The 14257-nt window shown below is 39.3% G+C and overlaps 1 protein-coding gene across 1 annotated transcript in view; it reads left to right on the forward strand.

The window, feature by feature from the left end:
* The window catches only part of LOC138078037 (A disintegrin and metallopeptidase domain 3-like), a 108824-nt gene that overhangs the window by 65542 nt on the left and 29025 nt on the right, over positions 1-14257 (forward strand). The window contains exons 12-14 of the mRNA XM_068970501.1: positions 2565-2751; positions 10641-10739; positions 13852-14047. Coding sequence (XP_068826602.1) covers positions 2565-2751; positions 10641-10739; positions 13852-14047 — 482 coding nt within the window. The remainder of the gene's footprint in view (positions 1-2564; positions 2752-10640; positions 10740-13851; positions 14048-14257) is intronic.

Genomic DNA, 14257 nt, shown 5'->3' on the forward strand with positions numbered 1-14257 from the left:
GGCTGCAGTCACCATCTGCAGTGATTCAATCCTAAAATTTAATAGACCCTGAATAGCCACGGTAACCTTGAGAAAGAACAAAGTTGGAGACACCATATGCCTGATTCCAGGACTAAGATAGACAAGATACAAATGATCAGTGAGCATTTGTGTCAGAATATAAAAAGATGTTCAAAGAATTTGGATATACACTTATGGAAAGAAAACAGTTTGAAGGAGTCTTCCAACAGGCAAATCTAGGACAATCTGAAAGTCATATGTAATGTTCAGTTCAGTTCAGTTCAGTTGCTCAGACGTGTCGGAATCTTTGTGACCCCATGAATTGCAGCACGCCAGGCCTCCCTGTCCATCACCAGCTCCTGGAGTTCACTCAGACTCACGTCAATCGAGTCGGTGAAGCCATCCAGCCATCTCATCCTCTGTCATCCCCTTCTTCTCCTGCCCCCAATCCCTCCCAGCATCAAAGTCTTTTCCAATGAGTCAACTCTTCCCATGAGGTGGCCAAAGTACTGGAGTGTCAGCTTTAGCATCATTCCTTCCAAAGAAATCCCAGGGCTGATCTCCTTCAGAACGGACTGGTTGGATCTCCTTGCAGTCCAAGGGACTCTCGAGTCTTCTAAAACACCACAGTTCAAAAGCATCAATTCTTCGGCGCTCAGCCTTCTTCACAGTCCAACTCTCACATCCATACATGACTACTGGAAAAACTCTCGCCTTGACTAGACGGACCTTAGTCGGCAAAGTAATATCTCTGCTTTCCAATATGCTATCTAGGTTGGTCATAACTTTTCTTCCAAGGAGTAAGCGTCTTTTAATTTCATGGCTGCGATCACCATCTGCAGTGATTTTGGAGCCCCCCAAAAATTAAGTCTGACACTGTTTCCACTGTTTCTCCATCTATTTCCCATGTAATGTTAATTGAGGTTTAAAACACCTTTTAGTGTACTAGGAAAATTTGAGTCCATATTCATATAAATACATGAAAATATTATTTTGAAGTGAATAAATATATTGAATGGATCTATTAAAATAAGGTTATAAAGGATATATATACATAGTGAATATATTGAAAATAGAACTAGAAAGGTTATATGTACATAAAACTTCTCCCCAAATAATTATTAAGAGATAAGTAGAGAAAGAGATATTAGAGTATAGACTTTAATCACCTAATCAAAATGACTTTTTTCAAAAACATAGCAAGTTAGAATCGTGTGCTGTTAGGATGCAATGGAGCACACAGACTCAGCAATATTTCTGTGGTGCGTTTAACAAGATACATAACCTCAGTCTAAGCATTGGGAAACATTACATAAACCTAAACTGAGGCACATTTTCCCAAATAATTAGCCTGAGACTATAAAACTTTTGAATGTCAAAAATGACAGCAAAAAAATGTAGTCAATTAAACTAAGGAGATAGGAGTACTAAAGGCAGTGGTTGGTTCCGAATTGGATCTTTTTGCTGTAGAGTGCCAGTACCGTGATGAAGGGGAAATTGGAACCTGATAAAAGAATTAGATGTTAACAACATATCTTTGTTTCATGTTATTGAAGGTCTGTTGTAAGAGAATTCAGTTTTCTGTAAGAGTTATACATTGTAATTATTATTATTCAACTGGTTTAGGAAACAAAATTTGTTTCTCATGTCATTTCTCTAAGTGTGAGTTTGTTACTAATTTAAACAAAAGCCCATTAGACAGTGTACTAGAAATATGGAAATATCAAACTAGAGAGAATCTAGAGTTTATGTATTCTATATGCTTCATGTTGAGCTGTTTTAAATTTGTTACCAAAGTAAAAACAATTCTGGCTTTTAATTAACTCAATCAACCTTTGTGTTTATTCTTTCAGTTTTCTATATTATCCCTAGTATGTATCATTTTCTTAATAATAATTAGTTCTTCTTACTATAATGATTATAATCTTGACAGTGTTGTAAATAATAAGGATAGTAATAAACAGTAAGTTGTACTTAAATAGAGCCTTTTTGTCAACAAGCACTGTTTTGTTTAACATATTCTCAATCATGCAACCTCCTTAACATCCTCTACTTATTAGATGTCTGTTATACTGAATTTATGGAGAAGGCAATGGCACCCCACTCTAGTACTCTTGCCTGGAAAATCCAATGGACGGAGGAGCCTGGTGGCCTGCAGTCCATGGGGTCGCTAAGAGTTGGACACGACTGAGCAACTTCACTTTCACTTTTCACTTACATGCATTGGAGAAGAAAATGGCAACCCACTCCAGTATTCTTGCCTGGAGAATCCCAGGGATGGGGGAGTCCGGTGGGCTGCCGTCTCTGGGGTCGCACAGAGTCGGACACGACTGAAGCGAATTAGCAGCAGCATGCTGAGTTTGAATAGAAATGGGCTTATTCTTTTATTACTAATTGAATTAAAAATAGAGTACTCTCCACTTTATAGCCACTTGGCAATAGCCAAGCACTCTTCTTGGCTATTCTGTAAGTGAAGAAGTAAATAATTCACAGCATGTTATCGAACAGTGTTACTTTGATACTGATTTTATTCCTTTTAACTAAGAAATACAATATAATTTCAGACGTTCCCATGGCATAAAGTTTTTTAGCAGTTGCAGCATAGATGAATTTAAACATACAACTTCACAGCCTAAATTGGAATGTCTTCAGAATCAAACAGTTCCAAAAGTGTTTCCACAAGGAAGACAAACAATTTGCGGCAATGGAGTTTTGGAACCACCTGAACAATGTGACTGTGGTTCCAGGCAGGTTAGTGAAAAAGACTGATATTTGTTTTTGTGTTTGTCACATAATCTTACAAATATAGATGTGACATAATTTTTTTAATTGTTCCATACAGTCAAACATCTAAGATGGGAAGCTGTGGGGCATGTGATAACTGGCTCATCCAGAATTTGAAGTTGAACAATCTAAGAATAGGGTAAATGCAGCATGGGTTGAATGAAGATTTTCCTTACTGCGCAAATATTACCCATCTTTCTGTATCATAAACATCAGTTCCAACAGGAGTATAATTATCACCTAAATTATCCATGAATTCCTTTAAAATGACTGATTTAAATCACTGAGTTATTAAATGTATGCTGTTGTTCACATCTTCATCTTCTAATTCCAGTCCTTGCATCGGGGGAACTTCATTTATTTTAGCTTGGTTTCAAATTGAATTAAAGAACAGAGACATCACTCTGCCCACAAAGAACCATATAGTCAAAGCCTTGGATTTCCCAGTAGTCGTGTATGGATGTGAGAGCTGGACCATAAAGAAGACTGAACACCAAAGAATTTATACTCTCGAATTATAAAGTTGGAGAAGACTCTTGAGAGTCCTTTGAACTGCAAGGAGATCAAACCAGTCAATTTGAAAGAAAATCAACTCTGAATAGTCATTGGAAAGACTGACACTAAAGCTGAAGTTCCAATACTTTGGCCACCTGATGCAAAAATGACAACTCACTGACAAATACCTTAATGCTGGGAAAGATTGAAGGCAGGAGGAGAGGGGGACAACAGAGGATGAGATGGTTGGATGGCATCACCAACTCACTGGATATGAGTTTGAGCAAGCTCTGGGAGATGGTGAAGGACAGGGAAGCCTGGCATGCTGCAGTCCACGGGGTTGCAGAGTCAGACACGACTGAGCAACTGAACTGAAGTGATAGGTTAATGGATTATAATAAAGGCACCACCACATCTGTTACATTCCAGTGTCGTGTTATTTTTGGTCAACTCTCATCTCTCATTTTGGAGTCGCTTTTTATGAACATTCTTGAGCATATTAACCACCTCAGTCAGTTCAGCCACTCAGTTGTGTCCGACTCTTTGAGACCACATGGACTGCAGCACACCAGGCTTCCCTGTCCATCATCAACTGCAGGAGCTTGCTGAGACTCATCGAGTCGTGATGCCATCCAACCATCTCATCCTCTGTTGTCCCCTTCTCCTCCAGCCTTCAATCTTTCCCAGCATCAGGGTCTTTTCCAATGACTCATTTCTTCGCATCAAGTGGCCAAAGTATTGGAGTTTCAGCTTCAGCATCAGTCCTTCCAATGAGTATTCAAGACTGATTTCCTTTAGGATAGACTGGTTGGATCTCCTTGCAGTCCAAGGAACCCTCAAGAGTCTTCTCCAACACCACAGTTCAAAAGCATCAAATCTTCGGTGCTCAGCTTTCTTTTTTTTTAATATAAATTTATTTATTTTAATTGGAGGTTAATTACTTTACAATATTGTATTGGTTTCTTTTGGACTCTGTGGGAGAGGGAGAGGGTGGGATATTTTGGGAGAATGACATTGAAACATATATAATATCATATATGAAGCAAATCGCCAGTCCCGGTTTGATGCATGATACTGGATGCTTGGGGCTGGTGCACTGGGATGACCCAGAGGGATGCTATGGGGAGGGAGGAGGGAGGGGGGTTCAGGATGGGGAACACGTGTATACCTGTGGTGCTCAGCTTTCTCTATAGTCCAACTCTCACATCCATACATGACTACTGGAAAAACCATAGAGTTGACTAGACAGGCCTTTATCAGCAAAGTAATATCTCTGCTTTTTAATATGCTGTCCAGGTAGATCATAGCGTTTTTTCCAAGGAGCAAGAGTCTTTTAATTTCATGGCTACAGTCACCATCTGCAATGATTTTGGAGCCCAAAACTGTAAAGTCTTTCATTGTTTCCATTGTTTCCCCATCTATTTGTCATGAAGTGATGGGACAAGATGCCATGATCTTAGTTTTCTGAATGTTGAGTTTTAAGCCTACTTTTTCACTCTCCTCTTTCACTTTCATCAAGAGGCTCTTTAGTTCTTCCACTCTTTCTGCCATAAGGGTGGTGTCATCTGCATAACTGAAGTTATTGATATTTCTCCCAGCAATCTTGATTCCAGCTTGTGCTTCATCCAGCCCAGCATTTCTCATGATGTATTCTGCATAGAAGTTCAATAAGCAGGGTGACAGTATAAAGCCTTAACGTACTCCTTTCCCAATTTTGAACCAGTCTGTTGTTCCGTGGTTGGTTCTAAGTGTTGCCTCTTGACCTGCATACAGATTTCTCAGGAGGCAGGACAGGTAGTCCAGTATTCCCATCTCTTTCAGAATTTTCCACAGTTTGTTGTGATCCACACAGTCAAAGGCTTTAGCGTAGTAAGTGAAGCAGAAGTAGATGTTTTTCTGGAGTTCTTGCTTTTTCTGTGATCCAGTGGATGTTGGCAAATCTAGGTCTTTAGTCTAGATTTCCATTATACATTGAGTGCTGTCAAAATATACTGCCTACTGCAGGCTCTCTCCTTGATTCCAGATTTTCGATATTAGGCTATCACATCACTGATTTTGTTTTATTTTCCCCAATATTAATATTTAGTGAGGGTTTAATATTCCATCTTCAGTAAATTCACTTGCTGTTTTTCATTAACATTTTATATGTGAAGCATAACACATTCTTCTTGATGAAACATGAAAAAGAAAAAATGATTATTATCTGATTCTTATAGATTTACAAGTGTTAAATAAGAATAGAATCTGGAATATACTTTAGTAATATGCCATTAGTGTAACTGCATTTTTTTTTTTTTTTGCATTTCTTTTCCATGGGGATGGTCTTGATTCCTGTCTCCTGTACAATGTCACGAACCTCATTCCATAGTTCATCAGGCACTCTATCTGTCAGATCTAGGCCCTTAAATCTATTTCTCACTTCCACTGTATAATTATAAGGGATTTGATTTAGGTCATACCTGAATGTTCTAGCGGGTTTCCCTACTTTCTTCAATTTGAGTCTGAATTTGGTAATAAGGAGTTCATGATCTGAGCCACAGTCAGCTCCTGGTCTTGTTTTTGTTGACTGTATAGAGCTTCTCCATCTTTGGCTGCAAAGAATATAATCAATCTGATTTCAGTGTTGACCATCTGGTGATGTCCATGTGTAGAGTCTTCTCTTGTGTTGATGGAAGTGGGTGTTTGCTATGACCAGTGCGTTCTCTTGGCAAAACTCTATTAGTCTTTGCCCCGCTTCATTCCGCATTCCAAGGCCAAATTTGCCTGTTACTCCAGGTATTTCTTGACTTCCTACTTTTGCATTCCAGTCCCCTATAATGAAAAGGACATCTTTTTTGGGTGTTAGTTCTGAAAGGTCATGTAGGTCTTCATAAAACCGTTCAACTTCAGCTTCTTCAGCATTACTGGTTGGGGCATAGACTTGGATAACTGTGATATTGACTGGTTTGCCTTGAAGACAAACAGAGATCATTCTGTCATTTTTGAGATTGCATCCAAGTACTGCATTTCAACTCTTTTGTTGACCATGATGGCTACTCCATTTCTTCTGAGGGATTCCTGCCCACAGAAGTAGATGTAATGGTCATCTGAGTTAAATTCACTCATTCCAGTCCATTTTAGTTCGCTGATTCCTAGAATGTTGACATTCACACTTGCCATCTCTTGTTTGACCACTTCCAATTTGCCTTGATTCATGGACCTGACATTCCAGGTTCCTATGCAATATTGCTCTTTACAGCATTGGATCTTGCTTCTATCACCAGTCACATGCACAACTGGGTATTGTTTTTGTTTTGGCTCCATCCCTTCATTCTTTCTGGAGTTACTTCTCCACTGATCTCCAGTAGCATATTGGGCACCTACTGACCTGGGGAGTTCCTCTTTTGGTATCCTATCATTTTGCCTTTTCATGCTGTTCATGGGGTTCTCAAAGCAAGAATACTGAAGTGGCTTGCCATTCCCTTCTCCAGTGGACGACGTTCTGTCAGACCTCTCCACCATTACCCACCTGTCTTGGGTTGCCCCGCAGGCATGGCTTGGTTTCATTGAGTTAGACAAGGCTGTGGTCCTAGTGTGATTAGATTGACTAGTTTTCTGTGAGTATGATTTCAGTGTGTCTGCCCTCTGATGCCCTCTTGCAACACCTATCATCTTACTTGGGTTTCTCTTACCTTGGGCGTGGGGTATCTTTTCACAGCTGCTCCAGCAAAGCACAGCCGCTGCTCCTTACCTTGGACAAGAGATATCTCCTTACCGCCGCCATTCCTGACCTTCAACATGGGATAGCTCCTCTAGGCCTTTCTGCGCCTGTGTAGCCACCGCTCCTGGGTTGCTCCCCCCAGCCACCAGCCCTGGCCTCGGTTGTGGGTGGCTCCTCCCAGCTGCTGCCCCTGGCCTTGGGCTCGGGGTGGCTCCTCAGGGTCACCACCCCAGGCCTCGGGCGAGAGGTGGCTTCTCCCGTCTGCCCCTGACCTCAGACGCGGGGTGTCTCCTCCCTGCAAAATGGCTGTCTGGGGAGGCCTTACATATGGCTGTGGAAAGGAGAGAGGCAAAAAGCAATGGAGAAAAGGAAAGATATAAGCATCTGAATGCAGATTTCCAAAGAATAGCAAGAAGAGATAAGAAAGCCTTCTTCAGCAATCCATGCAAAGAAATCAAGGAAAACAACAGAATGGGAAGGACTAGAGATCTCTTCAAGAAAATTACAGATACCAAGGGAACATTTCATGCAAAGATGGGCTCGATAAAGGACAGAAATGGTATGGACCTAACAGAAGCAGAAGATATTAAGAAGAGGTGGCAAGAATACACGGAAGAACTGTACAAAAAAGATCTTCACGACCCAGACAATCACGATGATGTGATCACTCATCTAGAGCCAGACATTCTGGAACGTGAAGTCAAGTGGGCCTTAGAAAGCATCACTGTGAACAAAGCTAGTGGAGGTGATGGAATTCCAGTAGAGCTATTTCAAATCCTGAAAGATGATGCTGTGAAAGTGCTGCACTCAATATGCCAACAAATTTGGAAAACTCAGCAGTGGCCACCGGACTGGAAAGGCCCATTTTCATTCCAATCCCAAAGAAAGGCAATGCCAAAGAATGCTCCAACTACTGCACAATTGCACTCATCTCACATGCTAGTAAAGTAATGCTCAAAATTCTCCAAGCCAGGCTTCAGCAATACATTAACCGTGAACTCCCTGATGTTCAAGCTGGTGTTAGAAAAGGCAGAGGAACCAGATATCAAATTGCCAACATCGGCTGGGTCATGGAAAAAGCAAGAGAGTTCCAGAAAAACATCTATTTCTGCTTTAGTGACTATGCCAAAGCCTTTGACTGTGTGGATCACAATAAACTGTGGAAAATTCTGAAAGAGATGGGAATACCAGACCATCTGACCTGCCTCTTGAGAAATCTGTATGCAGGTCAGGAAGCAACAGTTAGAACTGGACATGGAACAACAGACTGGTTCCATATAGGAAGAGGTGTACGTCAAGGCTGTATATTGCCCCCCTGCTTATTTAACTTATATGCAGAGGACATCATGAGAAGCTCTGGACTGGAAGAAACACAAGCTGGAATCAAGACTGCAGGGAGAAATATCAATAACCTCAGATATGCAGATGACACCACCCTTATGGCAGAAAGTAAAGAGGAGCTAAAAAGCCTCTTGATGAAAGTGAAAGAGGAGAGTGAAAAAGTTGGCTTAAAGCTCAACATTCAGAAAATGAAGATCATGGCATCTGGTCCCATCACTTCATGGGAAATAGATGGGGAAACAGTGGAAACAACATCAGACTTTATTTTTTGGGGCTCCAAAATCACTGCAGATGATAATTGCAGCCATGACATTAAAAGATGCTTACTCCTTGGAAGAAAAGTTATGACCAACCTAGATAGCATATTCAAAAGCAGAGACATTTCTTTGCAGACTAAGATCTGTCTAGTCAAGGCTATGGTTTTTCCTGTGGTCATGTATGGATGTGAGAGTTGGACTGTGAAGAAGGCTGAGCGCTGAAGAATTGATGGTTTTGAACTGTGGTGTTGGAGAAGACTCTTGAGAGTCCCTTGGACTGCAAGGAGATCCAACCAGTCCATTCTGAAGGAGATCAGCCCTGGGATTTCTTTGGAAGGACTGATGTTGAAGCTGAAACTCCAGTACTTTGGCCACCTCATGCAAAGAGTTGACTCATTGGAAAAGACTCTGATGCTGGGAGGGATTGGGGGCAGTAGGAGAAAGGGACAACCGAGGATGAGATGGCTGGATGGCATCACGGACTCGATGGACATGAGTCTGAGTGAACTCTGGGAGTTGGTGATGAACAGGGAGGCCTGGCGTGCTGCAATTCATGGGGTCGCAAAGAGTCGGACACGACTGTGCGACTGAATTGAACTGAACTGAACTGTAACTGCATTATGTTTCATTTTATAAACAACATTATACAAGTATCCAGGTATAATAAAATATCAGTAATAAATTACTATTCTATAAGAAAATAATAACTTAATTAATTTTGGCAGAAGAGATATATTCCCCTTATAGTTACATTTACAACATACTGCTCAAAATACTTAATGTAAAATAAGAATACGTATATGTAGATATATATTTATATATATAACAGAAACATTTTACACCTTCACATATTTACTGGGATTAATGTGGAAGAAAATATTATACAGAAGCTCTTGGAACAAATCACAAAGGAAAAGTGGCAATTTTCAGATTTCAGAATTTCACAGTAATAAAAATATTTTTTAAAGCCTGCCAAAATATAAATAAGTTGTCATGACAAATTGCAAAGCAATATAAAATATATTAGTGGCTAGGGGCTAATATTATTAATACAAAAGTGCTTAGCAATAAAAAAATAAATAGAATATCTCAACAAAAAGTATGCATAAACATATAAACTAAATTGTGAAGATATATGAAATTGAAACAGATATAAACACGTAGTTATTTGTCCCTATTCACTTTATTCATTTTAAAATATTACTTATCAATATTGTATTGGTTTAACCTCCAATTAAGATAAATAAATTTATATTAAAAAACAAAATAAAATAAATTTTTTAAAAATATATTACTTATCAGTCTTATATCACTCTTACACTACTAGACAACTCTATAAAGAGAAGGAAATAAATGTGTATTATGAAAGAGTTCTTAATATTTTTAATTCTTTGAACTAATAACTTTTAGAATCAATCTTTAATATACAAGAGCTAAAAAGTGAAAAAAAATTTCTTTGAAATGACACAACTACAATATGCTGTTGTTATTTGGAAACCTCTATTTTGTCACATCCAAAAACATTTAATAGTCACAGAATATCTTGAGGAGAATTGACAAGACAGATAAGTAGTTTCCTAGTGGCTCAGACGGTAAAGAATCTGCCTGCAATGTGGGAGACCTAGCTTCGATCCTGGGTTAGGAAGATCCCTTGAGGAAGGGAACGGCTACCCACACCAGTATTCTGGCCTGGAGAATTCCATGAACAGAGGAACCTGGCAAGGCTACAACCCATGGGGTCACAAAGAGTTGGACACAACTGAGCAAGTAACGCGCATGCACACACACACACAAAAGAAAAAATTCTCAAAATATATTGTCCATATATTTATGAACACAAAAAGATTGAAGTAAATGGCATTACATTTTTAACAGTCAAATTCTTGAACATAGAATCACGAATGATTTCATTACCACATTTTTCTATATCAAAATACATTGTCTAGGTGAAGTGGTGTTAAAAATAGATAGACATAAAAATTAGAGACATGTCTTAAGATATTATAACAATAAGTAAAATGATTTAGTTCAAAATTACTTAACTTGATTACCTTTGCTTTCAGACATGTGAGCATATTAAATGTTGTGATCCTTTAAACTGTGTACTGAAAGGAAAAGCAGACTGTGGTTCTGGACCATGTTGTGGAAAAAACACTTGTAAGGTAAGTTTTCAAATATTACCTTATTTTCTTCCGTGAAATTCCTGCTTTTGTGGGCTTTTTAGCTTTTTTTCACACAATTTTTACTCATCTTTCAAATATATAACCGTATGTTCCTGATTCATCCACTGTTGAGTTCAGAACTGAGAAGTCTTTAGATCTTTTCCAATCAACTTTTTAGCCCTACCTCTAACCTCATTGTTTCAGTCCCTACTCAGAACTCATCCTATTATGCCATTTAATAACAACTTCAGGTAATCTGGGTGTTGTGAGTTCCTCTTGGTCATAATTGAATGTAGCTCCTTACAATCTACTTATGACAAAATTATGAATAAGCCACCCCACACACACTTGAGATACAATATTTGAATAAACAGACAATTATAATTGTATACAATTATACAATTATAAGTAACCCCTCGCTTTGGAAGTAGCAGGAAAAAGGAATCCATAGGGAATAGTCAGCAATATGTAGCATATCTAATACTGAAGATTAACTTTGTGAATCACTCACTGAATCCTTGACTTCCCTTGGGAAGTTTTCCCTCAATTTTCCCTCATAACCACCTCTGATAGGACCCTGGGTAAGAGCTCTGTTCTAGGGAGGGCTTCATTCTAGCAACTCGCCTTTTTGCGTGTTACTTTTAGGAGGCTAAGACACACATGAACGCTGATTGACGAGAGGTTTTGTCATCAGGTCTGTTTTACCACTGTCAATGAAAATCTTTCCCCACACCATTTCACCCTGTTCCCTGCATGCTCTTCTTCACTCAGTGGGCTAGTTCTTAAAGCCAATGTTCATTTGTTTCAAGGCACATTAATGTAGAGGCCAGGCTAGGGTTTCCACTTCTTAGCAATAAACTGTGTTGTTCTTTCCTTCCCCAGAACTCTCATCTATGTCTTGTCTCCAAATCAGTGAGACTGAGCAATTGAATTTTCTAAACAGTCCATCTGGACTCCCCAGGTGGTGTTAAAGAGCCTGCCTGCCAGGAGAATCCCATGGACAGAAGAGCCTGGCCCCTGCAATCCGCAGGGTTACAAAGGGTTGGAGATGACTGAAGTGACTTAGTACACACCCACCATTGCCCTCTACCTACATCTCAAAGGATAATTCTTTGCAACAAAGATAATTCCTGCATTTGGTCCAGTGAAAATTCATAGTATAAGTTTCTAGGGAGAGATTCGGGGTAACAGCATTGAATTCTGTAAAGAAGTTCCAACTAAAACCTGTAACTTCAGCTATCATCTTTTGTTTTTAACATCCAGGACTGCATTTATTGGTCTGTAGAAGGTAGCCCTGGACTGCCATTTCATTTTTCTCTCTTGAAGGCACCTGTGACTCAATTCTAGTTCTGGGAATATGCCCACTGCCACCATCTTCCCAGGACCTCTCCTTCTCACTGTTGAAACATGCTTCAATGTCCTATGTTAGTTCCCATTAACTTTCTTACATATTATAGCATAAATTCTAGCTTTTGCTGTCTTTTGAAGGGTCACAGGTGCCTCTCTTATTACTGACCATAAGCTTAAAAGGCTTCTTATTTTTTTATCTGTCTACTTTCCATTCTACTTTCCACTGACATGGTCTGAAATGCACTGCTTTGAACCAGCGTTTTTTTCTTATAAATTTTCAGTTTAGATGGACACAAGTCCAAGTACAAAGATATGGAAGACCAATACTTTAACCTGCTATTATCTGACACATAATAGGGGCTAACATGTTTTAGCCAGTACCCAGACTTTCCTCTCTGAAGTTTTAAGGAGCTGTGTCTGGTACTGCACACCAGCAATTATCATGGGTCAGTTGTATCTTGATGATGAACACACAAGCAAAGAATAAGAAACAAGCACTCAGGAAGCTTACATATGACATGAGTTCAGCGTCATGCTCAAGTGAATCTTTGTTTAAAACAGGAGCAACAAGTTTCTTATGCTCCACATCAGTTGGATACCCTTGCTTTTCCTTGGCAGTTCTCAGACAAGCTTTTCCTGTGTGCAGTACTGATAGCTCAGTGCAGATCCTGGCTTTTCTAGTCTATACTGTATGGTATTTCAGAAGAGCAGAGGGATCCCCTCTTTCCTGGCACCTATGTCCACCCCTGGTAGTGGCAGAAGCCCTGACCCAGCATTACATTCTAAGTTAAATTTCCCACCACTGTGTCTAGGGAGAAGTGTTCCGATTGTCATCCTGGGTCAGAAGCAGTTTCATAGTAGAAGTGGAGTTCATCCTGAAAAGAAAATTACTTGAAGGGCAAAAAGGACAAGGGTGTCCACTAAGAAACATTTTAGAAACCTGGAAAGACCAGCATCTGAGTTAGTTAAAATATTTCAGGAGTGCAATGGATTAGTTCCCAAGAATCAAAAGTTGAAAAACAGATATGCGTAGTGTCATCTCAGATATTTTCTGTTTATCTTGAAATGAATATTCAGGATAACCAAAGCATTGTAACTACAAAACATTCACTAGGGCCATTATTATTATATATATATTTTTTTTGTTTGGTTGGTTTTTTAATACAAATTTATTTATTTTAATTGGAGGCTAATTACAATACTGTATTGGTTTTGCCATACATCAACATGAATCCTCAACGGGCCATTTTTAAGTTGAAGTTTAAGTCACACAGTGGAAGTTAGCCGTTGTCAAGGGCGTTTAGTGCGCTGAGCAGCATTTAGAGCATTCACAGTGCTGTGCAGCCGCCGCCTTGACCTGGTTCCACAGCCGCTTCCTCAGCCAAACAGGAGACCCTGACCCATGATGCACCTGCTCTCCTCTCTATGGATTTCCCTACTCTGGACATTCCATAGAACTAGAACCATACAGTGGGAAACCTTGTGTCTGGTTTTGTCACTAACCCTTGCAGCATACATCAGTACTCCATTCCTTTACGTGGCTGACACATTCCATTGTCCACACCACAGCTTGTTTACACATTAGTAGGCATTTGGGTTCTTTCCAAACTCTTTCACCAGAACTTTAAGCAAATTTATAGTTTAAATACTTACAAATGTCACAGTAATGAAAATGATAGCTACAAATTCAATGCTGTTATTTAATGTTTTTACATTTGTTATACTACTTCAAAGCAAATATGTGTTTTTCCTTTTCTCACAGATACTTGAAAGAGGAAGAGAGTGTAGGAAAAGCACTGATCCATGTGATTTTCCAGAATTTTGCAATGGGGTGTCTGAATTTTGTGCACCTGATATGAGAGCTGCCGACTTACAAACGTGCAATAATAAATCTTCCTATTGCTTTGGAGGAATATGCCAAGATAGAACAAAGCAGTGCATCACTTTGTTTGGAAAATGTAACAATTTATTTTTTCTTCTGAGCTTTATTTTTAAGCTATATTTTTTCTAAAGTCAGTAAAACACCAAAATAAAAAGGACTGTTTGTTAAATCCAAATTTGAACATAAAATTGAAATCATTGTAACTTTGAACTATGTCAAGAGGTAAAACAGACCCAATAAGAACAGGAGAAAATGAATAGGATATTAGTGAAATCTGAGGTGGTTG

This window comes from Capricornis sumatraensis, chromosome 4 (genome assembly GCF_032405125.1).
Source record: "Capricornis sumatraensis isolate serow.1 chromosome 4, serow.2, whole genome shotgun sequence".
Lineage (NCBI taxonomy): Eukaryota > Metazoa > Chordata > Mammalia > Artiodactyla > Bovidae > Capricornis > Capricornis sumatraensis.